Source organism: Limanda limanda, chromosome 15 (assembly GCF_963576545.1).
Source record: "Limanda limanda chromosome 15, fLimLim1.1, whole genome shotgun sequence".
Lineage (NCBI taxonomy): Eukaryota > Metazoa > Chordata > Actinopteri > Pleuronectiformes > Pleuronectidae > Limanda > Limanda limanda.
In genome coordinates, this window is record NC_083650.1 from 13,725,085 (window position 1) to 13,752,197 (window position 27,113).

The following is a 27,113-nucleotide window of genomic DNA, read 5'->3' on the forward strand; positions in this document are numbered from 1 at the left end:
AAAGCCAAAGTGATACATAATTCTCTCCACACACAGGGAGATCCTGGCGTCATGGAGGAGCTCAAAATCTTTATCCAAAACCAAGTATTGCGGATCCTTGAAGGTAACTCTTTTGTCCATCTTTGTTCTCTACGTTCTGTCCTCCTGTTGTCCCTGAGATTCCTACATGTGGTTTTATTCTTCTCACTTTGTAGAGAAGCTATCGAGTGCTGCCATGATGCAGAAGACACCCGCAGGCATCTTAGGTTCACAAATTCAGGGGCCTCCAGGACCTCCTGGAAAGGACGGATTTCCAGGCCCGCCAGGAGAGCATGGACCTCCTGGTCCTCAAGGTTGGTGCTCAAGCTGGCAGCTGCTGGACCGTAACACAACATAACATAACACAACCTCAGAAAAATAACCTCCTCTGTTAAGAAATAACATTCTTAACACTTGAATGCTCAAAAATGTTGGTGAAGCTTAACCATGTGTTTGAGATAATTAAAAGTTTTTATAGTCATAGCATATGTTTGACAATTTAGCGGTTTTCAGACTCATGCACTGAAGTCCCGAAGACGTGATGACATTCGTGACACGTGATAGACGCGAAATTGTAAATATGCCTCAGTATTAGAAAGAGGTGCCAGATATGTAGAGGAAAAGATAAGATTTGACGAATTTTGATAAGCAGGGACACCAATGCATTCTTTACCCAGAAGCCACCCATCATCTGAATGCTCTAATTCCTCTTGTTGTGAACAGGTCCTGCTAGTTCTTCATATGGGAAAAGCACAAAGTCTGGAAACTTGGGTCTGGACATTTTACCGGGATCATGTCTGAAAACAGCCTAAATCTGACAAGCATATGCTGTATTACACATGTCAACTATTATATTTGAGGAGACAGCATTTATTGACATGAGCAGTTTTCTATATAATGAGTTCACATTCAACATTGGTAACTGGCTGGGTTGGGGTGCGGGCACCAATGTGGGGGCTGACACTTGTATTTTGAAGGGATTCATGGGTATTTTTCTCTTGCTTACACCCATATATCGATGCAGACTGAGGGGCGGGCAGCAGAGGAGAGGCCGGGAGTGTGGTGCACAGCGGCTCTCTGGGAAATATGAAGACAAACGAAGAATTGGCTGTGAATAAGAGAAAGTATTATCAGAGTGGACAGGAGAGAGCCCCAGTATTGATACCTCACTCCAGGAAAGAAAGCCTCTCAGATACAAAAAGGAGGGTAGTCAGGAAAGCGGGTGAAACATTTTTTTTTCTTTTTTTATCAAAGTGATACAACTCTCTGACTGCTCATACAACACTAATGGTTTGCTGGTCAGGCTTTATACCTCAGACTTGCCTAGATTTGTTTTGTGTCCGCAGCAGAACTGTGCAGTCTTAACTTTTGAAGAGGAGGAGGAGGAGTGTGTTTACGTGTTGGTGCGGATCCAAGCGCCGCCGCAGTGGCCTTTCTCTTTGAGCTTTGTATCTACCTCACATTATTCAAGACCATTTACACTTTAACCCACTGCCAAAAAAGATCTAAAATGCCGCTTTCATCCATGAATAATGTAGTAAAAGTAGGCGACTACTCGACTATAAATATTTGTGCTGTGTTAATTCCATTTGCATTACACATGTCTTGGATTTTTTTTGTGCTTGTTTTATTTTTGTATGCTTCAGAGGAGTGTTTTATAGGTGATTCTTAATGCAGCTATGCAATAAATATTTATTGAAAATAAAGGGGAAAGTCATTTCCCACGATAAATCAAAAAATTCACAACTTCCTAATTTTCCCTTTGTTGACTGGTGCCTCCACTCAGCTGGGGAGAGAGTTTGGGGTAATATTTCCTCATTATTTCTCGTCATCCTCCGCTGGAGACTGTGCTCTACTGGAATATCCAATTTGACTTGTTCTCCAATATGCCAGAATGAATTGTTTATGGAGAAAAATAACCCCTGTGTTGGATTTTCTTTTTCCTCATGGTTTGATTTTTTTTCCTGGGTGAAAGTCTCAGGCTGTTAGATAAAACCCATACGGATGCATGCTGAAGAGCAGGTTATTTGTTTGTTTCTCCCTCCTTTGTTGTTATTGAGTTCTCATTTATCATTCTATTCATCTTTTACATTTGACATCATGATGGAAATACTGATGTAAGTCATTGTGTGTGTGCCTATTTCCTCAATTCACCATTTGTTGTTTTTAACATACATTTTTAATATTTTGTATTTCAGTGCATTGTGTATATTTATTAATACAGACTGAAACAAAGTGTCTTTAATTGCATTAGGTTGTAAAGTGTGTGTCGGAGCTGCTCTGCTTTGTGCTGTACATTGTGGAGGAATCCGTTAGTAAATATCGTCGGTGATGTCGTCTGTGTTCGATGGCAGATGCTCAAAGAAAGCTGTTGTTTTTTTCTTTTGAAAGGCAAAGCATGAATAAATGGACGTTACTGTTATAATTTCGTTCACAATAATGTACAACAGGTGCACGACTGCAGTCATATCAATCAATCCTGAAAAGCTCCTCAGTGGCAGCGTTATTTCCTATTATCATGCTTTGTGCATTAGTGCTTTCCATAAATGATTTAAATACAAGACGCAATGTGACACCTTTCGATTTGTCCTGCTCCGGTCCGGCGTCTCACCCAAACTTATTGCCCTGTGTGATGTTCAGGTTATTTTTTTCTATTTTTCTGAAGGTACGTTGCTCTTTTCTTCCCTGAATGAATGCCCCGGGGCCTGAGAGTGTTGAAACAAGTCTCATTATTGCTGCAATGTGTGGATAGCCCCCCTCTCTCTCCCTCTCTCTCTCTTTGAGACTCAGTTTTAGAGCATTCATAAGCCTTTTTTTTTTTTGATTTTCTCTGACATGTAAGCATTGAAGCATTTCCCCTTTTGGCCAGGCGGTGTATAAAGCTTCATACTCCTTTCAATGTGTCTGATGCACTCCATGCAACTGCTGGCCCAGAGACTCCATTACTTTAAGTGCCTCATGGGGAGATATTTTCAGAGCCCCACACGTCCGCGCCTGGTGTGCCGCCGTCCTGAGCTGTAAAGACTCACCGGCTTTGCATGGAGTGAGAAATCCTTTTGAATTTTATGTTTATGTGCATATTGTTATAAGCAACACACTTGCTAGGCCTGACTTGAGGATTAGTGTAAATGCTTTGATACCTTTTCCTCATATACCTTTCCTGACATACTGGGCATGTGCTTGTGTTCGACACTGCTTGATTTTTATTTTTTTTTATCTCCGAGGTAATCTAGTTTTCATCCGGCGGCCGACTAGAAGAAGGCTGAGTGCTTTATGCACCGGCTCTTGTCAGTGTCTGATCGTGAAAGTGTTCTCCCGGAGAATTTCTTCTGAACTTTGAGTGTCAGAGTTTCGTTGTCATGATGGTTTTCTGCATCTGTTGCATCTGTTTGTTCTCTATAGAATGACTCCATCTTTGATTACGCCTCTCCTGTCACACCTGAACATCTTTAGCGGCCCACATATCTGACCTTAGATATTTTCAAAAAGCCTCTTTGCTCTGCTTGAAATCTCCATAGACGTGCTTGTGACCTTTTTGTTGACACAAAGTCGTGTAAGCTTGCAACGCTGCCTTCTTCAAACACTAACGCACATGTCGCTTGCTTGATGATTTTTTTTTTGACAGGATGTCAGTACGTCTTGTTATTCAATCCAGAGTAGTATGCGTCTTCACCTCAAGTGCAGACTTGATGCATGAAATTGTCACAATATTGATATTCAGCTTCTTGTTTGCACTGTAGGAGTCCCCCGAGACATACAGGTTGTAAAACTGTATCCCCATCCTGACATTTCTTGGATTTTATGATGTTATGGCATTTGTACTAATCTTACTAACTGTTCTACACAATCCGTGATACCTGACAGGTTTACTTCCTGTGGCAGTGTTTGTATTCAGCCAGATTATTGTGTCTGTCCTCAGGCTACAGGGGTCAGAAAGGAGAACGAGGGCAGCTCGGTCTAGGGTTACCAGGAGATCCAGGACCTACTGGAGCACCAGGTGAGAACCACACACTGATTCTAATTCTGTATTTTGAAGTATGTGGTCAAATGGAGACTTTTGCTTCTGGTTGTGCAAACAAACTGAAAGAAAGGATGATCGATCCTGCACCAAAAAAAAAACTGTCAGCAGCAAGGACAAGACCAAGAGAAGGTTTTGTGCACTTTTGCTTTCCACTGGAGATTTTTTTAAATCAAAAACATAGACAGATGTGTAGATGGATAGATGGAAAGATGCTGCAATAGATAAGATAATACCCAATACTGTAGATAGATTGAATTGATAAATGATAGATAGATTAATTGATAAATGATAGATAGATAGATAGATAGATAGATAGATAGATAGATAGATAGATAGATAGATAGATAGATAGATAGATAGATAGATAGATAGATAGATAGATAGATAGATAGATAGATAGATAGATAGATAGATAGATAGATAGATAGATAGATAGATAGATAGATAGAGATTCCTCTATTATCATTGCGCAGTAGAATGAAATTATGTAGCAATCTACACAGTGCACTGACACACAACAGAATGAAATTAAATATAGAGATAAAAAGGATATTGCAAAGAGTATTGTTAAAAAACCAAGGAATAGTGACCCAATAAAAAAATCAGAAAGAATCCACTTACACACATACACTTTTACATTCAAAGCAGTTGGCTGTTGCTCTGTGGATGAAGCAGATGTTAGTGTCGATGGTACATTGTGATCTAAGTGCAGTGCTGGTGCAGATGGGCCCACAGGTCAGTGTCCGTGTTTGGCAGTGTTCAGATATCCTGTGACTCTATGATCGAAGCTGTTCTTCAGTCTGTTTGACCGTTATCTGATGGACTTAACTGGGGGGAGGAAAGTGTACGTCTGAGAATTGGATTTGTGTCACGTCGCAAACCTGAAATTCTATTTCAGCCTTCATTTGGCGTCTCGGCATGTCGGAGATTAACACAGCTTCAAGATGGCAGAGTGTTTTATATAAGTCAGGCGCTGCTGTAACATAAATGGGAGTCTAGCAGAGAAGAAAATGCTGCAGTGGCGCAGGCGTCCATTCTGTGAAGTAAAAGCCCATCTTGTTGTCTCGAACAAAAGTTTCTCTGCATAAAACCTAAGATGTCAGCTTGTCCCACGGTCCTGTGAACTAAAACAATAACTCGAGGAAAGGTGGGGCTACCTCACTGACTTTCAGTTTATATCTGAACATAAAGTCAAATGGATGTGGAGGGCAAAGGGAATTTGGCTGTAGCTCCTCTGGACAAAGAACAAATCACAGCTGGTGAGAGACATTGTCTTTACGGCTGGACAAAGATGTGAAGCACATTCAGTAACTGGTTCATATTGTGGAACGTAGCTGAACAAACCGGTATAAGTTTGCTGGGCCACTGATCTAAATGTTCCCTTTGTATGTCTCTGGACAATAGAGGGTTATTTCTGTCACTGGGGGACAGCTTGTACTCTGACGTCCACATACAGTAGAGCACGTTCCCTCCTGACCACCTTGCAGGTTCATTGGAAACTGGGATATATGAACGTCGCACAGGAAGTTTCATGCACCAGTTTTATTATCAGGAAGTAAAAGCCTCAATGGCCTGAGGGCTACATCTTCGGTGTTGATCATTTACATTATAGCCTGTATCAGGGTCGACACGTCATATATCCTGGATATAAACACTGCGGTCATGGTCATCTGGATCCAGAGTCTGTATAGTATCGATGGGGGGAATGGAGCCATGGCAGCCAGGTCCCTAATTGTGAGCCAGTCCATTAGTTGGGAGCCAGGCTCAGCTGTCTATCATAACGTTTCACCCCATTTTTTTGCATTAAATAACAATTGAAAGACAAACTTACCGGAAAATGAAAACTTGGTTAGTTTTTTATTGTGGTCTATATCCCATCCACAAACATTAAGGGACACTTTTGGTTTCACATTTTGAAGCAGTGATGTCGTCCATCTTTATTTACAGTCTATGGTTCACACAAGGACCTTTCTGGAGGAAAGACAGGGAACATCTCAGTGAAATAAAACTGTTAATTGAGGTTATTCATCTCAGACTGCTCACAATGTAATTCTCCTGCAGTGCATTATTCCAGCAGCTGTAAGCAGCCACCTGAACAGAGATTTAACTGATCTGACTTGATTTGATTGTGACTTATTGCACCTTTTCCACTAACTGCGTCACTCTAAAACACCACAGCTCCGTGGACAGCTTGTGTGTGAGCAGTTACGCAGGAGATGGATGCGAAGGGAGGAAAAGGGCAAGTCTTGTTTTCAGAGGGAGGAAAAGAACGAGGCAGCGTGTGTGATTCTTTTTGTATGAAGTGAACGGCTGAGCTCCTCGAGCTGCGACGGCTCTGGCTGAGGTAATGGATGCTCCTGAGGCTCGACAGTGGAGGGAGGGTTTTTTTTTTTATAGGCGTCCAGATGCGTTGAAAAGAAAATGAAAGCGTTAACCTGTGTTTGTGTTGTGTGGACAATCTATGAGAGTCTCCACCTCGACAAGCTGTTGCCAAGTAACATGAGAGGCCGGTGTGTGTGCCACGAGGACCTCACACCAACCTGAGAGCGAGGAAATGTGTTTTCTCTCTCTACCAGTGTCATTAGAGTGAAATTAGAGAATTCAAGTGCAAATGAGATATCAAGCTTTTGGTTTTAAAACAAAAACCTCTTAAAAATGCTTGTTGTCAAAGGGAGACATAAATTTGCTGTTGAACAAGTGAAAATGATATTAAGGGGAAAGAAGGGCAGGAAGATGGTAAAGATTTATATCACATTGATGACAAATGCAAGCAGAATCTCATAGAGAACTTAGTCATCACAACTACCTGTGTACCAATCTTGTTTTACACATATTTCATAACTTCGGTTACATTTAGTTGTACGTTTATTTATTTTCAAAACAACAATATGATGGAAAACAATAACACATATTATAATTAATGATCAACCTGTTGTCATTTATTTTATCATCCATATTAATGGCTTTAGAGTCCAGGGTGAAATCTGACAAATATGTTCAAATGAAATGGAGACAAAACACAGACAAACAGGAAATCATCATATTTGATAAGTTGGAAGCAGAGGCATGAAATCGATTTTCAAAATTATTGTCGATTCATTTTCTGATGATCCATTAAGTGTTGATACAAAACGAACCGCTCTACCTCCTTAGCCGTCCTTAGCCCTTTATGCAACAAGTGTTTGATGAGTTGAGTTTGATGTTTCTTTACTCATTCCTGTTATTTATTCATTATCATAATCTACATCTGGCATAAGTGGATATTGGACAATATGTACCAATCAAACGTATTGGTTAAGCTAAAATGAAAAATATCTGTGGTGGATATTAAGTATACTGTAGGTTTTTAGATATAAGCTATTGATTATAGTTCCACACAGTGTGTCACCATCTTTACTAAGAAAACCAGCTCTGTGTTCAGCTCATCAGTATGTACAGTGCATGACTGAGTGTGTGCCTGTGTTTGCTTGAGGGAACATGCACATGTGCCTAATCAGCTTGGAGTTTTATCACTAATGAAAAACTCCAGTGAACAATGATTAAAGGGATAGTTCACCCAAAAATTAAGATTCGCTCATTATCTACTCACCACTATGCCGATGGAGGGGTGGGTGAAGTGTTTGAGTCCACAAAACACTTTTGGAGTTTCAGGGGTGAACAGTGTTACAGCCAAATCCAATACAGTTGAAGTTACTGGTGTCTCCCTCTTCAGACGTAATAAAACAACAGAAAAAAAAACACAACAAAGAATTTATATCATCTACTCTCTGTCAAGGTCCTCCTGGGATCACTTCTAAGGCCCCTCCTGGTTCTCCGGGGCCCCGTGGACCTCCTGGGACTTGTGACCCTGGCGACTGCCTCCCGCCATCCTTATGAACCCAACCCCAGCGGTTTCAGCTCAAGCCGTAAGACGGACGTGCAGCTCTGAGATCTGTGCAGCCGCAGCAGAGCAGGAGAAGAGTGGGCCTCACTGTCTCTAACAGCTTCCTCAGCTCCGGCTCAATCAGACAGGCTCACAACTGACCTCTTTTGTTCACTTCAATCACATTTGGATGCGAGTCTGTGTTTTTTTCTGGCATTTCTGTTGGGTTTGTTTTCAGTGCACTGAAAACCTTTTGAGTTTATTTATTTTCCCAATGGTTTTTACTTTAAAAGTTATTTCTTGTTTTCACATCCTCTACTGTGATGTAATGCATTCCTTGTCAACTCTCATTAGATCTGTCGAGTTCAGTCGTGTCTGAAAACATGATCTTAATTAGTTGTGTGCCTCCTTCCTAATAGGTTTGCCTATGCACTCTTCTGTTCTGCTCGTCTGTTATTCAGATAAGCCGGTGTGCTGGCAGAAGGTACATCTCGTGGGTGTGTGTCTGTATATGTGTGTGTGAGTGACTAACTGAATGAACGTATCCTTGTTTCATGTGTAGGTGTGAGAAAACAACTGATATTTGAAACTTTATGCAACCAAAGTGCAGCAGATGTTGCTGATATGGAAATTATTTATTTTAAGCGTGTTCTTGAGAATGTATTTGACTGATGGTAATAATAACTGTAGTAAATGTAGCATGATATTCAGCAATATTTCTCAGTAATGCGTTCTGGATCACTGAGACAGCTGTTTGTTTATTGAAATCATTGCTCATGACACATTTGCATCATGATGGTTTCTGTAGATTCTGCGTCAGGGCTGAGAGCTCGTCACTGAGGTTTATCTTTCTTTATCTTTTATAAAACAAAACATAAACACCTACAACAACATCATTGGGACATTTGGTGAAAATAATGTACTTTAAATTATCACATGCTGTGATGTGACCTCACATTCACCTTTACCGTTGGTTTATTCTGTAAAAAACATGAACTCATCCAATGGGGTTTATGATGGGACCTTTTTAATAACTGTTCATGAGCTTAGTTGTAATGTGTCGTAGTCTGAAAATATAGATACGTCTTCACTTCCTCCCAATATACAAAACTGAAGCCAAAATATCCTGCATACGAAACATCTTGAACATTTGAAGCCAGAGTGCGCAAGGATGAAGTAGCGAAGTCAGACAGTTGACCAATCGCGAGTCAGTCTCAGCTGTTGATAGAATCTAATGACTAATGAAAAAAAAAAACTCCGTAAAAGACAGAATCCGTCTTTGAGAAACAACTATTTGACGTGTGATTTGACTTTTTAGTTGGGTCTATGTCCCATCTGACAACATGGAGGAAGCATGATTTATGATCTATACTGCATCCAGCCACCAGGTGGCCATCAACACACTTTGGCTTCACTTTTGGGGAGAAGTTGTGTCGTCATCTTTATTCACAGTCTATGATGATGACACATTAAGTCCTCATGTTTGTTTTCAATCATACACCATTGAACATGTTTTTTTTGTCTGACGTGATTATTAACATATATATTGTTTACATAGTGTTGTGTATGATGATTTCTCTGGTTTATTTGTATATTTTGATTCTCAGCCACGCAGGAAATCGGACGACTTCACTACAATTTCTCATTTCTGTGAACCGTTCTCACTCATTAACATACTTGAACTTTTTTGTTTGTTTTACCAATAATATCGTGGTCTAGTCTTCATCCTGGATTTTCACTCACTGACCAACTCCATGGGTCATTGTGTAGTTTTGTTTTTTGGGTGGGGGGGGTCTCTTTAAGACTGGAGTTTTGATGTATTTATTTTCTTGTAACAGGTTTCAGATCCATTGAAATGTGTCAGCTTGTTTCGGAAGGTTTGAGTCGGCTTTGCCTGAACGGGCTGTGTGATATTTGAGGTTTGAATATACTTTGAAATTAAATCACACTGAAAATTCCTCTCGATGTATATTAAAACCTCCACATGTGAGTCACTGAAATTTGGCAGACAAAATTTGCCAGCTTGCAAACTTTACATTTCAATTAATTCTCCATTTAAATATTATGATGAAACTTAATTTTAAAAAGCAACCATATAATGTATAACAACTATATAATGACACTCGAGGTTTGTGTTGCAGCAAAGATAATTTTTTTTTCTTTCCTCAGGCTTTCACTCCGAGTGCTGTTTAATGAAAGTTTGACTCAAAGGCTTAAAGTTGACTTTTAAGTGTCCTGCTATGATGAATGTTTGAAAGGTTCAGTGGGAGTATCTGAACTTTTTGTGATGCTAAGAACCTCCCTCTCTTCACGTTTCATCCTTTAAGATCTGTTTGACACTTTTACTTTTTTCTTTTTACTTCACATCAAGCTTCTCTTACACATGTAAGCTGCAGACATTTTTTATATTAATGAATTTTTTTCCCAGCATGCCAGCTTGGTTTTATGTGTTAAATTGTATCAGTGTGAGTGGGTAAAATTTTTTAATGGGTATTGAATTGAATGTGTGCCAACGAATTCATTTGTGGGTTGAAAGAGCCCCCTGCTGGACATGTGTTTATATTGTCATTGCTTGTAATTTAAATGGGGAAAACAATCTTTCTTTGGGTTATAAGCTTCATCAAATCCCTTCCTTCTGTTGACTACTGTTCTTTCACCACACTAATTTTCATATTGGGCTTAATGGCTTCCCCTCGGATACAGTAACGCAGACCTTGACCAAATCCAAATGAGACGGCATTAGCAAACGTAATATCTGAACTTTTTGGTGCAGTTACGAGAGAAAAATCTCTCATGGTAAATTGAATTTAGTCGGAATTGATATTAATGCGCGCCAGTTTGTGACTTTCACTTTAGCTTAACGGTTTGATAACGAGGGAGAACAAAAGGAAATGGCTGCTGATGTCAAGGCCCGCTTCATTTCACATCGCTCCGAGTTAAAATCCATTTATTCTTAGTGGGAAATATCAGTTGAATAAAACCTGTCTAAGGAAGGAGGTGTTGAAGCGTTCTTCAAAGGAAACGCTCTCTTCCAGCCTTGTGAAAGTTCACTTTAAACATCAGTTCTTTGTCTGTTGTTTTCACAGTAATGTAACCCGATCTGTTGCCACACGTAATCTAATCTTGTAAATAAGCTTGTAATGAGGGGGAATATGGATAAGCCTCTCAGCATGGCACCATGGATTAAAAATGTCCTCCTGCTGCTTTTCACTGTAGCCCGCCGCTGCTCCCTGTGTCGAGTGACCTTCATGCCTGTTTTCCAAAGTCTTTTGTTCAGTTAAATATCTACCTCACTCTTGGTTTACCACGTCGACATCGTTAGCTTTTTTGGAAGAAGAAAAAAGAAAAATCAACACTCACTGTTGCCTTTCACTGGAAAAAAGAAGCAATTTAAACCTGGTGTGTGTGTGTAAACGGTCCTGGATGTTAAGTATCAGAACCGGTCGACTGATTCCGAAATGTTGAAGAGTAGGGGCAGTGATTCTCCTGTGGGGGGGTGATTATCCTGTGTGTGTGTGTGTGGTTACCAGGAATCAGAGGTTATATTTTACACTTTTCTTTGCAACATCTTTTATCTTCACACTGATTAATGGCACCTGCCTTACACATGTGCAATAAATGTTATTCAGTGCTTTATTTCTGCTGGTCTCCTGTGTTTTCTGCACTTATACATAATGCAGGTGAGATATTGTACAAATATGTAGTAGAATCATCACTTCGTGGTTGTATGCCTCTGTTCAAGAGACACAATACAAAAGAGCCCAAATGGAAAGAGTTAATCCTTGAGTCTAAGTGCAAACTCGTGCCAAATTTGAAAGGATTCTCTCCAGGCGTTCCTAAAATGACGTGTTCACAAGGCCAATCAGGTCCAAGTTAATGTTTGTGTTACATGTAAATGGGTGTTCCTAATATTTCACCATCATAAGAACATGAGGTCATCGTGATCTCGACCTTTGACCAAAATCGAACCACTTTATCTCTGAGTGACATCACATAGTGAATGTTTGTGCTGAATTTGAAGAAATTCACTCAACAAATATCATGTTGATAAGAACGGGACAGACGGACAACCTGAGAACACAATGCCTCCAGTCAATGGTTGTCACTGGTGCGTGGGCATGAAAAAAGCAAAAAATGAATGTTTGAATATTTAGTTGTGTTATTTAGTAATATCAGTAACCGTTCAAAAACACCATCTGCCAGATTTTCTTTTACCGTTTCTCTTTTCTTCAAAATGCAATTAAATACATAAAAATGCAAAGTTGTGCTTAAAAACCTGTTACACCGACACCAACAGATGTTTGGGAGTTTTAAAGTTCGTTCTTGATTTTGAACTATTCCGCCACAAAGTTTCACTCGTGTTCTGGAGCTTCTGCTCTTATCACACAGTTGATAAATGTAGACAGAATAAGCGCTCAGAAGATGTGAACATTTCCACTTCCACCTTTTTTTACCATGACAACATCTCACCCAACTCCATCTGCTGTTATGACTGAATAGTACTGAACGGCTACAAGATTTGAGTTTTTATTTTAGCAGTTTTTGAAGAAAAAAAAACAGGAGCATTGATTCTTGCAAGTTCTGATATTTGCCACAATATATATCATCAAAGAAAGAAACCAGTATACAGAATAAATTAAACAATGCGTCTGTTGTTTTCTTTATTTCTCACAATAATGAGGCTTTCCCTCATTCCTGTATTATATTAACGTATAGGCACAGCTGCTCTCTTTCTGTTTCTCCTGTACACTCACATCAGCTTGTTTTGTAGCAAATATAATATAACCACATTTCTAACATATATTTTTACAGATTTACAACAAACTGAAGTCAGTGTGACTTGATGGCATTTTTGTCCTCTCTCCTTTTTATTTTAAACTCCAAGGCTGAAACGATGCTCGGATAAGAACAAAACAAAAATCTCTACAACAAATATGAAGGTGCCTGCATCTTTGGTACATTAGCACATAAAGAGCAAAATATTCGAAAACAAAAAAGGCATTTTACCTGAAAACCCTGCTCCTGATTTGATTTGGGTCATTAATTGTAGTGTGTGAGAAACAAGTGTAAATGGAGAAGAGGAGATAAAAGCAGAGGGAGGAGAGTGGGATAAACAAACATTTCTGGTCATTCCATTTCGTCTCAGTAATGTGAACTCACTACCCTGAATATATCAAAACATCTCTCTGGTAGAAAAAAAATTAAACAAGAAAAAAAAAAAGCTGGATTTTATTCAGCACATAAAAAAAAACAATGTTCTTGTTTTTTCTCCGTTTTACTTGAGTCTCGTTCCGATGGAGCTGTGGCTGCCATAGAACACGCTCACGACACTAGAGGTTAATGGATCGAAGGCACCACAACAACCAACAGCCCGAGGGAAGAAAGTGTGAAAAATGATGTGTGCTCAGGGGGAGATAATCCAACAGTCTTTCTGTCTCTGCCAGAGTGGCTCTCAGTTCCCTGCGGGTCCCTTCACATCCAGCGACTGGTGGGCGGCCCCCGCCTGGAGGTTACAGGCCGACGGGTCGCAGTAACCATTAGGGCCGGCTGAGCCAGGAGGCCCGGGCACACCGTGCTGACCATGAGTGCCGGGAGGTCCCCTCTGCCCGTCCCGACCCTCCTGACCGTAGCCTGGTTTGCCTGCTTTACCTGTGATCATCAAATTCATGTGTCAGTCGTTTCATTTAGGGGAGTTACCTCAACCAAGGAGGTTCTGTTTTCATCTGCGTTTGTTTGTTAGCAGAATAACTCAAAAACTGCTGGACGCATTAAAATGAACCTTGTAGAATCAATTCAATTTGGACATTGTTACACTGGGCGTTTATCAAAATTTGCATTTAATTCTCAGAGAATAATTCATGGATCTTTATTAAAGAAATCAAGTGTGTGTAATCAGCTTGATTGAATTTAAAGTGCTGGGCTGAGGCGGAGGGATGCACTCTACTAGTGCTATTCTAGTTAATGCTGGAATCATTCTTCCTCTGTAGATAACTACCAGGGCACTTGGACAGTGCATACCTCAGCCAAAGCTAACACGCTATCTCCCCATCTTAAAGAAAGTTATATCCTGGATTTGCCCGTTTATCTAGATCCACAAAAAAAGGAATGGGTTTATCCTTGGGTCAAGCTCCAACTCTCCAGAAAATGTCATGAAGTTGCCAAATCGAAACAGGTAGCAAACTGTTTTGATTTGTACATGCAGAAAAAATAGCCATTAGGATAGAGGAGTAGATTTGAAAGGTAACATTTACTCACCAGGAAGTCCAGGAGCTCCTGGCTGACCTTTGGGTCCTCGTGTAGTCGGCCCTCTGGAGCCTCTGTCTCCCAGTTCACCTGTAACAAGCATTAATTAATGAAGATAACAGTGTAAATCAAACAATGACCAATATGTTTTATTTAACATCCGATGTTTGCCCTCTGCAGCAACACCATTCAATAAATTCCTCACCTTTAGGTCCTTTATTTCCCAGGGCTCCTTGTGGCCCCTTGAGTCCGGGAAGGCCTCTTGCTCCACCATGCCCAGGGAAGCCATTGTCTCCAGGAGGCCCTTGAGACCCTGGAGGTCCGGGTTTTCCAGGTAAACCAGCTGCTCCAGACTCTGGCCTCCTCAAGCTAGCTGCTAACTGGGCCAGCTGTTCTGTTGGGATAGAGCAGAAAGAGGATGAAAAACCATCATATGCTAAATGGCTAAAGAGGACATTGAACGTTCATAAACAAAATTGTTGTGACCGACTGTTATCGGGGGAATTTCTAAGATGTAACTGTAATAAATCACATTGTAGTGAGACGAATGCTGCAGCTCTTGTGCTCGAGGTGAATCTGTGGTCACGTTATCCCTCGAGCTTCCCTTGTTTTTTAAGTTTTATTCATTTTTACCTCAGTAAATTGAGCAGAAAGGAGATAATACTATTTATTTCCAGCAATCAGCGACAGGAAATGTATGTTCATGGTGCAAAGAATCTAATATTAATCTCCCGTGGCTCCTCGCTGCATGCTGCTTTGCTCTTAAGATTTCAGTTTTCTGGCTGCTGATGAAAATTCATGCGCCGGCTGCTCGGCTGCTGCTTTTTTTTTTTTTTTTTTTTTTTTTAAGATTTCCTTTCCTGGCAGACTCGTTGCTTGGAGCAGAGGAGTACAGGTCTGCTGGAGGTGAAATTAATTTTTCAGCACGCAGGGCATAAAAAAGTCATGAGCGTAGGAGATGAGTTGTGAAGACGAATGAAGAGAACAGAGGTTGTGACTTCAGTGAAACATTTCTAAAGCTCGGAAAAAGGAATTTTTTCATCCATCACATAAACAAAGACCGAAGCTTATTTCATGTTTCACTTATTAGACCCTTCCTTTTTCCGAACTTCAGAGTATTCAGCGACGGCCCAGATCAACGAGACGCCAGAGCTCCAATGTGCGAATGTTTAATGAGGCATTCTGGGAAAGATTAAAGTCGAGGAATGAGGTGCGAACATATGATAAATAGGGTCAGGGGCTCGTCCGTCTTACCTTGCATGACTCGCATGCAAACTTGTCTGATGTGCTGATCACTTGGCTCTTTACCCTGGAAAAAGAAAAAAAGACGACTTCAGTATATTTCATTACAGCGTATAAAACATTCACTTAGAGACTCTGCAGCACTGTTATCAAGAGAAAACTGCACTCTGCCATTTTTTAACTGACTCTTCTCTGGGTGTAAAAAACCTCTGCCAGTCCTACAACCTGAGGTGAAGCTTTAAAAAAATGACATGTTGGACATATGTACAAGAGTTTTCCATTACAACGCCACAGGTATTACATCTGAGCTGGGATTTTATCGATCTCCATGAGAAAACACTCTTTTTGATAACCTCCTCTGCGGGGATGTTAGAGTGCCGCTGAGCCTGGAGCTGGTGGGGATTTAATTCCTGCACAGAGGATTCAGCAAGAAACTTTGAGAGCATCTTGTTTTTGTGCTTGGATTCATTCACTTCTGCCTTCAAATATTTAGGTTTTGAGTTTTTCGAGCTTTTGCACAAGTTAAAAAAATAGGACAACTGTACAAAGATAATAGAGATAAAAGATCTAAACAGAACCCAGAGAGACTTATTATAGGCCTTCAACTGTATGTTCTGTAGACTTTAAAGGGGCTTATACTAATCAGTGCCCATTTGTTCCTGAGAATTGACCATAATGAGTAAGACGACTTGGGCAGATACACTCATGTTCTACACAAGAAAGTGGTAGTTTTCCATTTTTATGACTTAAAACATGAAGACAACCAATGACATGACACCTCTGTTACACACACACACACACACACACACACACACACACACACACACACACACAGACTAGACTAGACTAGACTCCTAAAGGAAGAAAGTGGATGATATTCCATCCATCCCTTATCTATACCACTTATCCTTTGAGGAATGTGATACTTTCACAGCATATTAGCAATGAATGTGTATAAGGAACACATTGACTGTTGCAACTGAAGATTTAGATCAAATTTCCATTCAACTCAGATTTAAGCATCATTTCAATTAGGTCTAGATATGTACCTGCCCACATATACTATAACTGACCATACCTCTAACATTATGTTGATTTGAATTGATTGGATGATGATTCCCAATATTCAGTTCTGAGAGTTTCCCTAAAGACGTTTTCTTGGTATTTCTCTTCACTCTATCAAACTCTTTCCACTCCACTAATTTCCTCTCTCAGACTCTCAATTTGAGATGTTTTCCCTTGGACCTACCGCAGGCCCCTGAGATCCCCTGATTCCAGTTTGGCCCCTGTTTCCCTGCATGCCCCGGGGTCCGGGTGTGCCGGGAGGCCCTTCAATGCCAGGCTGACCTCGACTTCCCTCGGGACCTCTCCTGCCAGACTCGCCAGGGTTTCCACCCTTGACAGAGAAACAATATGAGGCACCAGACAAAATTGCAGCACTTTCTCTAAACGGTCCGACATCACTGGACAATACTGAGCTTCTCTGTGTGAACTCACCTCTCCTTTAGCTCCAGATTCTCCTGATTCACCCTGATGGATTGAGAGACAGAGACAGTTACACTCTGGAGAGATGGTTTAGTAGATAGTATAAGATAAAACAGTGTTAGTGTTGTTGTTCAACAACTTACAAGTTCTCCTTTGTCTCCAGGGTTTCCCTCATCACCTTGTGTTCCCTATGGAAATATTCTCTTTGAATTATGTACCCAAAGTATCCAACTTGTTATTTGGAATGTTGAATGACTGTTAAGACAGGATAGGTTAGTATCAGTGTTTCATACCTGATCTCCTTTGGGTCCACCTTCTCCACGATCCCCCTGTAATAAAAAAAACAAAACAAAGCAAGTCTTAATCTACTAAATGATCTTAGAGTTCAGATAATGTTCTATTTCTCCACACTAGAGGGAGCTAATCAGCTGTTTGCTGTTGGGACATAACTCTCACTGGTCAAGACAATGGTCCTGAATCTGAGGTTCCTGAATGGGACTGCAGCGGTTTCTTACCCTCTCTCCTTTCACACCAGGAAGACCAGAAGGACCAGGGAGACCGGGGAGGCCAGGGTCACCTTTGGGTCCCTATAACATACAACACATACATATACTGTATTTTTTGTATTTCTGTGCAATGCCAATGCATCTGACAATAGAGGACACAAACATCTACTTCCGGTATCATATATAAAAAAAGATCGGGAGCAGTGCATAAGAGACACACACCAAAAAGGGAAGGACATTTTTCAAAAGAAACCTTCCAAAAAAATTAGCACATGAACAAGCTATACAGAGCTTTTTTTCTTTCTCCCGATAACTGGCTATTCTGTATGTTTATTGTGTAAACACTGAACTCATTCTTTGCACATCATCCATATTTACAATGAATAATTATTTTTATATTAGAAAGAGGAGCATTAAGCAGATCACAATAAAATGGTCATTAGAAACCTAATTGAAACTTGTTTTCTACAAAAATGTACCCAACACAAGGGATAATATAATCTAACAAATAACACACACTTCTGAGGGCAGGAGAAACATCTGAGCAGGGTTATAAACAATATGTTGAAATCCACAGAAGAACAATGAGCTTTTAAAAAAAAAAGCATAACACCTTTTGGCATTGCTGAAAGTCCTTAGATATCGATAGTCAATAAGAGCGAATAACTAAAAAGCTTATTTTCTCGGGCCTGTTTGTCTGAGCTGGTCCCTGTTTGATCGCCGGCCGACTGTCTGAGGAATGCCAGGAGAACAGAGAGCTCATTCAGCCCGCTGCTCACCGCTCTCCCCTTGCTGTGAAAATAGACCTCATGTGAGATCCAGTCTCGGCCTATTCTCTGAGACATTCCTGTGAGAACCACAGCCAGGGCTACACACTCTGAGGCTTCCTCCTTCTCCTCAGATTGTTTTTTTCACGGTATGAAAAACACTCAAGAGGAAATTATCATTTAGTGCTGCTCTTTGTGGTTCTATCCTCCAGAGGTTTTTCTTTTTTGTTTTACAAGAACTTTTTGAAATGGAAATCAATGTAAATTCAGTTCAGTTGTGAATGTGTTTATTTCCTACCCTGGCACCTGGCTTCCCAGATGAACCTTCAGGGCCTTTTCCTCCTATGTCTCCCTTTGAGAAAAAGAGAGAATGATAAGAAAGAGTTGAGTAAAATGAAAGACAAAGTAAAGACACTGGAAACTCATCTGATAGATGATACTCACAGCATTACCGATGGGTCCAATAGGTCCCACCTCGCCTTGTTCTCCACGTTCACCCTGTGGAGAGACAGTGAAAATCATTCAGCATCACAACGGAGGTGACAAAGGACCAGGACAACATGTGCTGCTTGTATAACTTACTGTTTTGCCAGCAGGTCCCAATGTTCCAGGGACGCCTGACTGACCGAAGTCTCCCTACACAGAAACAACCAAAACTTTTTGTCAATTTAAGAAAAGAAAAATCAATGAATAAATGCAAGAAACAAATGAAAATATTGATTAATAGATTTAGAAAACTACCTTGGGGCCACCCAAGCCTTTTGGTCCAGGAGCACCAGGCATACCCTAAAAACACAGAACATTTTTGAGGAGAAACAAAAGAAATAGAGATTTAAGACAGGGGGAATATTCAAAGAAAAATGAATTCACTTGACTGTAAAATTCACATGAAGCTGAAGAGGACTCAGTGGGAAAACATATATTTGTTTAAATCAGCTGACTTTTACACCCAGGTGGCAAAAGTACTCACAGAACTACAGCTTCTTGTGTCAAAAATGGCTTAAGTAAAAGTATATGTATTGATTGAACCTCTTTACTCAAGTGACATTATAAAAGTATAGGCTCTCAAATGTATTCATATCAAATTAGAAAGTACCCCTGTGAGGCCTATTTCTACCGATTGTATCTGTGCTAGAAAGTACAGATATTTGTGTCAGAATGTAGTGAGTAAAAGTAAAAAGTCCTAGTAAAACTAGTAAGTAAATACAGATACCTGACAAATCTTCTGCAGTACAGTGACCAAGCATTTGTGTTTTATTACCTCCCTCCTCTGCTTTTCCACCTGCAGAATCGTTCCACTGATTCTCATTAGGGATGAAAAAGTGTAGCATCTGTCCCTGAGGAGGACAGTAATTGCTGTCGCACAGCACACCCTACTGTATGTGTTTAATATCACAGCTTGGTGGGATTCAGGTCAACGCTATCATATATTATAAAATATAAGATCTTGAGCACATCTTATTGCTGCTTGTTGCTGCAGCACAGAGGTGGAGACGAGTATCGTACTGCAGCAGGTCTGAGCTGTGGCGCCTCTAAAGCTGCCCCTGGTGAGTTTACTCAGGTGCATCCATTTGGAGTAGGTTTTGACAGTTTGGGGTCAAAGGTCATACTCACAGGAAACCCCTGTAGTCCAACCTCTCCAGGAACACCAGCCTTCCCCACGCCTCCCTGCAGACACGGAACAGACAGTGAAGAAAACGCTGCTCATATAGCAACGAAAATAACCAGGTAAAGTAGATCTTTATGTTGCAGGATTTATGCTTTACCTTCGCTCCCGGCATCCCAGGAATACCCTCGCGACCATCCACACCTGGTAAACCCTGGCGATGAAAATAATGATGAGTCGTTTGTACAAAATGCGTCTGAGGAATAGTTTTGTTTGTCCTCGATGATCAGACACTCACAGACTCTCCCTTGGGACCTGGCACGCCTGTGATTCCTCTTGGCCCCAGAGCGCCCTGAACAACATAGCAGCAGTACAATTAGTCATTTAACAATAGCTCTCTTATACAGTCAAAAGTGTTCAAGTGCATGATGATGAGATGTGTCGACTCACCGTTTCCCCTTTAGGCCCGAGCTCGCCCATCACACCTCTCTGTCCTCGATCCCCCTGAAATGGTGCATTAAATCAAACATATATGACTCATATACATACATACAGCATTTACTCAATAAATAACAGCAATCATATTGTGGGTAACACTTACAGTTGCCCCCATGACCCCCTGAGGACCTATGTCTCCATCATGACCTCGAGCTCCCTGCCAGAGAACATTAAGCCATTAAGAGTTTAAAGTAAATCATAAGGACACTGATGTTTATGACTGGTACCATGGGCTGAAAACATATGAGACACACTTACCATCTCTCCCTTGGGGCCCATCATTCCCATGGCTCCACGGTTTCCCTGGGAGCCCTATAATCACAAGAGGTCCAACAGGTGCTCAGTGACCAGAGAGAACAAACCAGAGACGGTGAAGAACTCAAAAGTAACCAAAAAAATTTTGTATCTCACCGTTGTTCCTTGGGATCCGACCTCTCCTTGACCTCCCTGGTCACCCTCCTCACCCTGAGTGAAAGAAAACAGCCAATTCAAGTCAATCACATGAAACAGCAAAACCACATCCTAACACGTGATGCAACTGGCATCCCATGGTTCCTCTCTTCCACAGACAAATGAACACGCAGGCTGCCCCTATCAACTGTTAATTAGAAAATGAGGGAGCCACTATGAGATGTGTTTAATACCCACGTCTTAATGGATTGCGGGTGGGAGGGGGGGGGAGAAGCAAACGATTTAACTCCAAATTACCCCTCTCCTGCTTTGCAAATTGCAAATAATTTATGTGCTGACTTTGACACAGACCTGAGGAGGCATAATCACGAAGATGGAAAATTGGTTTGGGTCTGAGACTGTGCACATTAGGCAATTTCTGTCTTTAATTATTAGTTTAAGGAGAAGCTATGAAGGTGTATAAAGAATACATAGCTAATAATCAAATATTACATGATGAAACAGGTCAACAGTTGTTTAGGTCATATAAAAAGAGAGGAATGAAAATATTGTCATCTATTGAGTATTAATCGTCTTCTCGTGGAAAAAAAAACGTTTTGTCGGCGAAAATGAAAATCTGAGCAATTTAAACTGTTGAATGATTGAAAGAAATGTCTCCAATCTCTGGTGGTTTGATAGAAATAGTAATAATAACAATAATAATCCTTTGTTTTTTCAGGTTCAAATAAAGATCAGTGATAATGTTATACATAATATGTATTTACTGGAATATATTTATTTCTGTTCTTTTCAAATGTAAAGTGAAATTCTTCTCACATCAATATTCTTCTTCAATAGCGTGTACTTGTGAATGGGGGGGGGGGGGGGCAGGGGAAAAGGCCCCTGAAATGAAACTTTCGGTGAAGGAGAAAATCATTGTGCGGGAGACGCAGCACAGACTGACAGTATATCATATCCTGGCACAGGGTGATAAAGGTAGATAGGCCCGGACTCATTTCCATTTATATAGTGCACGGAGGCATTACAGGAGAAGGGTAGTTGTGCTTGAACATCATTTCCAATAAATCATCCTCCGCACATTAAGTCAGAGGCATTACACACAGGCATGTATCACTTCCTCTTGAAATAGAGCAGCACAAATAATACTTGTCTCAAATGTGCTTGGAATCACTTCTTCACATTTAAGCCGTGGGTAATTCGTTTTCCTGATGTTGTGACGCGTGTGACAGTCGTGGAGGCAAATTCATGTTTGGAAGTAGCTATTTATAAAGACAAATGAGTTTTCCTCCAAACAGAACATATTTTACCTTGTGCCCTTGTTTCCCGGGTTCTCCTCCTTCACCTTTCACACCCTTGTGACCCTGGAAACAAGCAGAGAGGAGAAGGAGCACAGGTTAAACACACTGTAGGTAGGGACACGACCATGATTTCAGTACAAAGACAAAAAAACTCTGCTACTCACCTTCATGCCAGGAAGGCCGGGATGTCCAGGAGTCCCAGGTGGACACGCGTCTCCACACTAAACAGCACCAAAATACAAATTAGAAAAAATATTCCTGACATTTTATGAAAGAAAATCAGATTTATAAACTTCAGAAAACAAAGCTTTACCAGTTCGGCACTGCCAAGCATTCCAGATGCTCCCTGAAATGATAGGGAAATACAAGTTAACACTTTCTATATTGCAATAAATCAACATAATGGCTCTGAGGAGCTTGTAAATCACTAGAGAAAAGGCAGCAGTGCGCAGCGGTGGCATCGCTTACAAGGCCAGAATTACTTCATGCCTTGCATTTCCTTCCCGTGTGAAATATGTGTGATATGTAATCTTTGGTGATGTCATATGACGCTGGGTCACTTACTCTGGGCCCTGTTGGTCCATTAGGTCCCCTTGGTCCTCTCACACCCATGGAACCCTGTCGAAAGAGATGAAGGTGTTAAAAAGACATAAGGACTGAATGTGCCCACTAACAACAAATCAGTTCAGCAGACGTCCTGCTAAAAAGTTTATGTCAAAGCCGAGATTTATTCATTCAATTACAATATTGTTTTCAATGTATAACATCCATTACTTTCTCTGGGCCTCATGAATTCTTAGACCATCATTTTAATTGTGAACAATTCAGATTCTGGTTCACTTTTATTTGCAAATATTCAGGGGAATCAACTCTCATTGTCTTTTCATTATCATATCTATTATATCTTTTTTTGTTACAGGTGATGGTATTTTAAATGTTCTGAGACACACTGACATTTATTTTTACAAATTGTGAAATGTACCAAAGTTGTAATACAACTATATATTCATAACAACTGGTAGGAAATCCAATATAAAATGATAACAACTTTGGCCCAAAGGCAAAATTAGAGAAGAATACCATAAACATAATTCTTAACAACAATTTATTGATAAATTCTGGGATATGAAATTACTCTTGAGGCAATTTATTCAAATGAAATGTTGAATATTTTATATTGAGTGTATTTTCTGAGTGTATAAGTGCCTGAAATTGCTGTTTCAACTTTGTGAATGCTCAGTGTCTCCTCAGTTTGACATAAAAACCTTTAAACAAAGTTGGTAAAATACAGTAGGTACAATCAGTATCAACTGATTACAGTGTGTGCATGTGTAAATTGTGTTTTGGAACAAAAGTTTGTAAATTTGTTAGATAAATAAGTTAAATTCTGGGCTGTAACACATACAACAGTATGTACAGATACACTCTGTTTATATTATTCAAATTCTGGCTTTGTGATGATAAAATATTTCAAATCATCTGTGGACAGGTTTCAGTGATGACAACAATTCATCCAGTGAAAATGCCTGCACCTACATATCTACACTGTTATTTTCCATACCATCACCTCAGTGCTCATTCGTGTATTATTCAATGCTGTAGTGTATTCTAGTAGATAATCCTAATCTAAAAAACATAACAGTTTTTTGCTCTAACTCTACTCACAGGTGGTCCCACTTTTCCCAATTCACCCAGAAGTCCTCCAGGTCCAGGTGGTCCCTGCACAAAGACACATTTCAGGTATTTAATACTAACACAACATTGATGATGAAAACTATTGATTGTGATGCATGAAAGAATGACTCACGGGGGGTCCATCTGGCCCAACACCCTAAGGAGAGAAATATACAGTATGACTCAGATTGGCACAATTTTTGATTAAGACTTAATCAAATATAGACAGTCTCAAGACTATATATAGTCGATCTGATCCTTGCACGGACAGGTTTGGGGGTGGGGGGTGGGGGGGTGGGATGTTACTCACAGTTGCCCCTCGGGGTCCAGATTGTCCAGGTTCACCCTTAAAGATAAAGATAAATACATTAGAGTCACGGACAGACATTGCCACAAACACTGAAATAATGTATTGAGGTACAGTACAGTAATTGAGCTGTGCGAGCCTGCAGAGGGCCCGAGTTAACATTCCTCCAGCTCATCACATGACTGAGCCGGACACTCTTGACCCGGCCATGTTTAGCCTAATGAAGACCGATGTTGGGGCTTCACTCCCCACGGAGATTACACAGAGGACCTGCAGGATTAAGTCTCATTTGTCACGAGGAATTGGTTTATGCACTGCGGCCCCTCGCTGCCATGCCAAAAGACTGGACAGCAGCTTGGCACTGTTTCACTGACAGTCTCTAAAGCAGGAAAGAAAAGGCTCATTAGTCACTCACTTTCTGTCCGAAGGGACCGTCGGGTCCTGCATCTCCAAACGGGCCGGTCAGACCCTGCAGAGAGGAGACATCAGGCTTAACTAATACATCATAACAAAGCCCAGGGCTCTTCAGCAGTTTAATTTTTTCACCTTATATATATTAAAAACCATGAGCATTTTAATCTAGCTATTACCTCAGGAGCCAATATTCCTGAATCCAGCATCAGATCTCGATTGATTACATCCTAACACAATCATACTCCGAATACTCTGAATTTATAAATGGGATTAGCTTGACTATAACCACTCCCTCTTAAGTGTTTCAGTACTACTGCTTCTTCATGTTAGTCAGTCCCATTAAAATCAAAGCTCTGTTGGAGGCCATGCACTGTGATCAACTTAGCATGCATGCAGGAAGAGTCAGCACCAGGGCAGAGGGTAAATCTCTCAGAGTGCACACAACGCAGAGAGCAGCATTCCTCTGGCTCATTTCAAACAAGCCCATTGAAGGAAATCATTCCACACTGTTTTGAGGATTCTCAACAGGAGATACTAACGGCAGCCTGCCTACAAAGCTGCCATTGTTTCCCAGAGTCCTGGCAGATGTGTCGAGGAAAAACAGAGCCAATGATTCATAATGTATAAAACTGGTTTATAACACAGCATTCTGAATAATATGCGTTGATGTGAACATACTTTAATCTACCTAAACCTTTAAGGTGAAACACTTCACGTGCAGCTCCTCTTTGCCGTCAGCACCCGTCTTAGGTTACAATGTTTTCCTGCCCCTCCTTTAAACCCAGAGTTAATTAAACTGCGGTCCTGGTTTACTCCGTCACAAAGGAAATTTGGATTTCTTCATCCTGTTTAATAAATTCCTTACATTTTTCTCACTTTTTTCCTCCCTCTTAATCAGAAATTTCGTTGGTCACTCATGACTAATGAGCATCAACATAACCTATGTGGTGGGAGGATCACATTTTGTCGTTCCACCCTCCCATCGCAGGCTTGAGGTTTTATAGCAATTTGAGGCAAACAGCAAAATATATGAAATGTAAAGCAAGGAGCACTCACATCATTTCCAGGAATTCCAGGTAATCCCGAGGAGCCGGGTTTACCTGAATCACCATCAGGGCCCTAAAAAAACAAACATTCCACATATCTCAGGGCAAAGATCTACAGGGAAACACAATGCAATACATCATTTTTATTGTTTTATGTGTTATAATTACCGGGAGCCCATCCTCGCCGTCCTTTCCTCTTTCCCCCTGAACAACAAGAGAGATTCAAGGCTTACAGAGGAGCCATTGTGGCAAAGTACAGTATTTGGTGCATCATAGAACAATTAACTGAAAGCACTTACAGCAATACCATCAATTCCTGGGACACCTGCAGGTCCAGGAGGGCCAACAGGTCCTTCGGTCCTCTGAGTAAAAATAATAAGACTATAAGAATAAAATACCAGCATCAATTTCCCTAGAATGACCCTTATATATTGTTTTGTCTTTTCTAACTTTGACAAACTGCTGCACAGACATTATAAAAAAAGACAGCAGGTGCACCACTAGAAAAGAAGACTGTCTCTTGGATGCACTGAAATAACTTTCAGCCAATCGAGATGACTTCTTCCTGCAGAAATGTGTCAGCTCAGACAGCACTTTGCAAAAGTAAAGGTGTCAAAAGGAAACTGCAAACAAAAGCCGGCTCATCGTACTTTTATTTCTAGGACAAATGCATAGTAAAACTTCTAGGCTGAATAAAACAACTCCAGCAGCACTCACCTGCACCTCCGTCACATCGGTCTATAGAGACAAACGCACATAGAACACACAAAAGAAAGAGAGAGACATCAGTCTTACTTGAGCGGAGCAAATAAGGACAAGCTGCAGGAGCAGCACCAGCAGTGGCCCTCTGACGCTAGGGGCCCGAGCCATGATCTCCCCGGTGCACGGCAGGAAAGGAACGAAAAGCTGTAGTCCTTTCACTGGGAATTGTTGGGCTGAAGGAGCCCCCGACAAAACAACCCACAGAGTCCCCCCTCAGCTATCTAGACCGTCCGCGGCCCCACAGCCATCAGCAGCTCATGTTTATTCATGCGATGACCGGCTACAGGAAGCGATTGGTGGGTTTGGAGAGGGGACAAGGAGGGGAGGGGCCACACCGCAGACACACCACCAATGGGCAGGGTCAGCGGGTTATTTAATTTCTGATACCAATATAAATGCATTTAAAATTTTAACTTTAATCTTTCAAAAAAAAAAATTGGTGATTTAGATTTTATGGAGACAAGGGGAGCAGGAGGAGGATTCCTTTGGCACAACACACTGCTGTTACGCACTTGTACGCACTGTTGGTTTTCTTAACCTCGCCAATAACAACACCAAGTGGCTCCTCGAACCAACCAAACACTAGTTTAGGTTTAGTTACCAATACTTAAAGTCAGACTACATCCAGTTTATAGCTCGTCATGTTTTAATTCTTACCCATGTCCTAGCTGGGAGGTCGTAACACGCTTCCGTCCGGGCTCGCGTCACATCGCAGTGAATCAGCATTGACTGGAGTTCAAACTTGATAAATACACAAGGGAACATAAAACATGAGCACAATATCACAACAACAGATGTAACACGTATACCAATGTCGCGCCTCAATTCTAATCCACAGCTCTGTGGTGCGTGATCCCTGCGTTTTGCATAATTGCAGGACAGGAGAAACCCAGGAAGCAGAGTGTGTTTGTTAATTAGTTACAGTGTGGAACTCGTGTTAAAATTATTAAAAT

At 40.9% G+C, this 27,113-nt stretch overlaps 2 protein-coding genes across 2 annotated transcripts in view; one reads left to right on the forward strand and one right to left on the reverse strand.

Moving 5' to 3' along the window:
- LOC133021100 (collagen alpha-1(XIX) chain) overlaps positions 1–7,915 on the forward strand; it is a 97,078-nt gene extending 89,163 nt beyond the window's left edge. Inside the window, exons 46-49 of the mRNA XM_061087870.1 lie at positions 37–103; positions 195–332; positions 3,938–4,015; positions 7,815–7,915. Of these exons, the coding sequence (XP_060943853.1) occupies positions 37–103; positions 195–332; positions 3,938–4,015; positions 7,815–7,915 (384 nt within the window). The remainder of the gene's footprint in view (positions 1–36; positions 104–194; positions 333–3,937; positions 4,016–7,814) is intronic.
- A 5,438-nt stretch (positions 7,916–13,353) lies between these two features.
- On the reverse strand, positions 13,354–26,268 carry col9a1b (collagen, type IX, alpha 1b). Its single transcript, XM_061087649.1, has 32 exons — positions 26,194–26,268; positions 25,698–25,760; positions 25,567–25,602; positions 25,409–25,471; positions 24,354–24,407; positions 23,942–23,977; positions 23,765–23,788; positions 23,623–23,676; positions 22,522–22,575; positions 22,271–22,303; positions 22,122–22,178; positions 21,967–22,020; positions 20,660–20,713; positions 20,507–20,560; positions 20,352–20,405; positions 20,201–20,254; positions 20,049–20,102; positions 19,911–19,964; positions 19,759–19,812; positions 18,886–18,930; positions 18,727–18,780; positions 18,589–18,642; positions 18,443–18,496; positions 17,387–17,458; positions 17,165–17,200; positions 17,015–17,059; positions 16,884–16,916; positions 16,636–16,782; positions 15,399–15,453; positions 14,350–14,538; positions 14,157–14,234; positions 13,354–13,550 (listed from the first exon to the last, which is right to left on the reverse strand). The coding sequence occupies exons 1-32, from the start codon at positions 26,266–26,268 to the stop codon at positions 13,354–13,356; spliced, it is 2,040 nt and encodes a 679-aa protein (XP_060943632.1).
- Between the last annotated feature and the right edge of the window lie 845 nt (positions 26,269–27,113).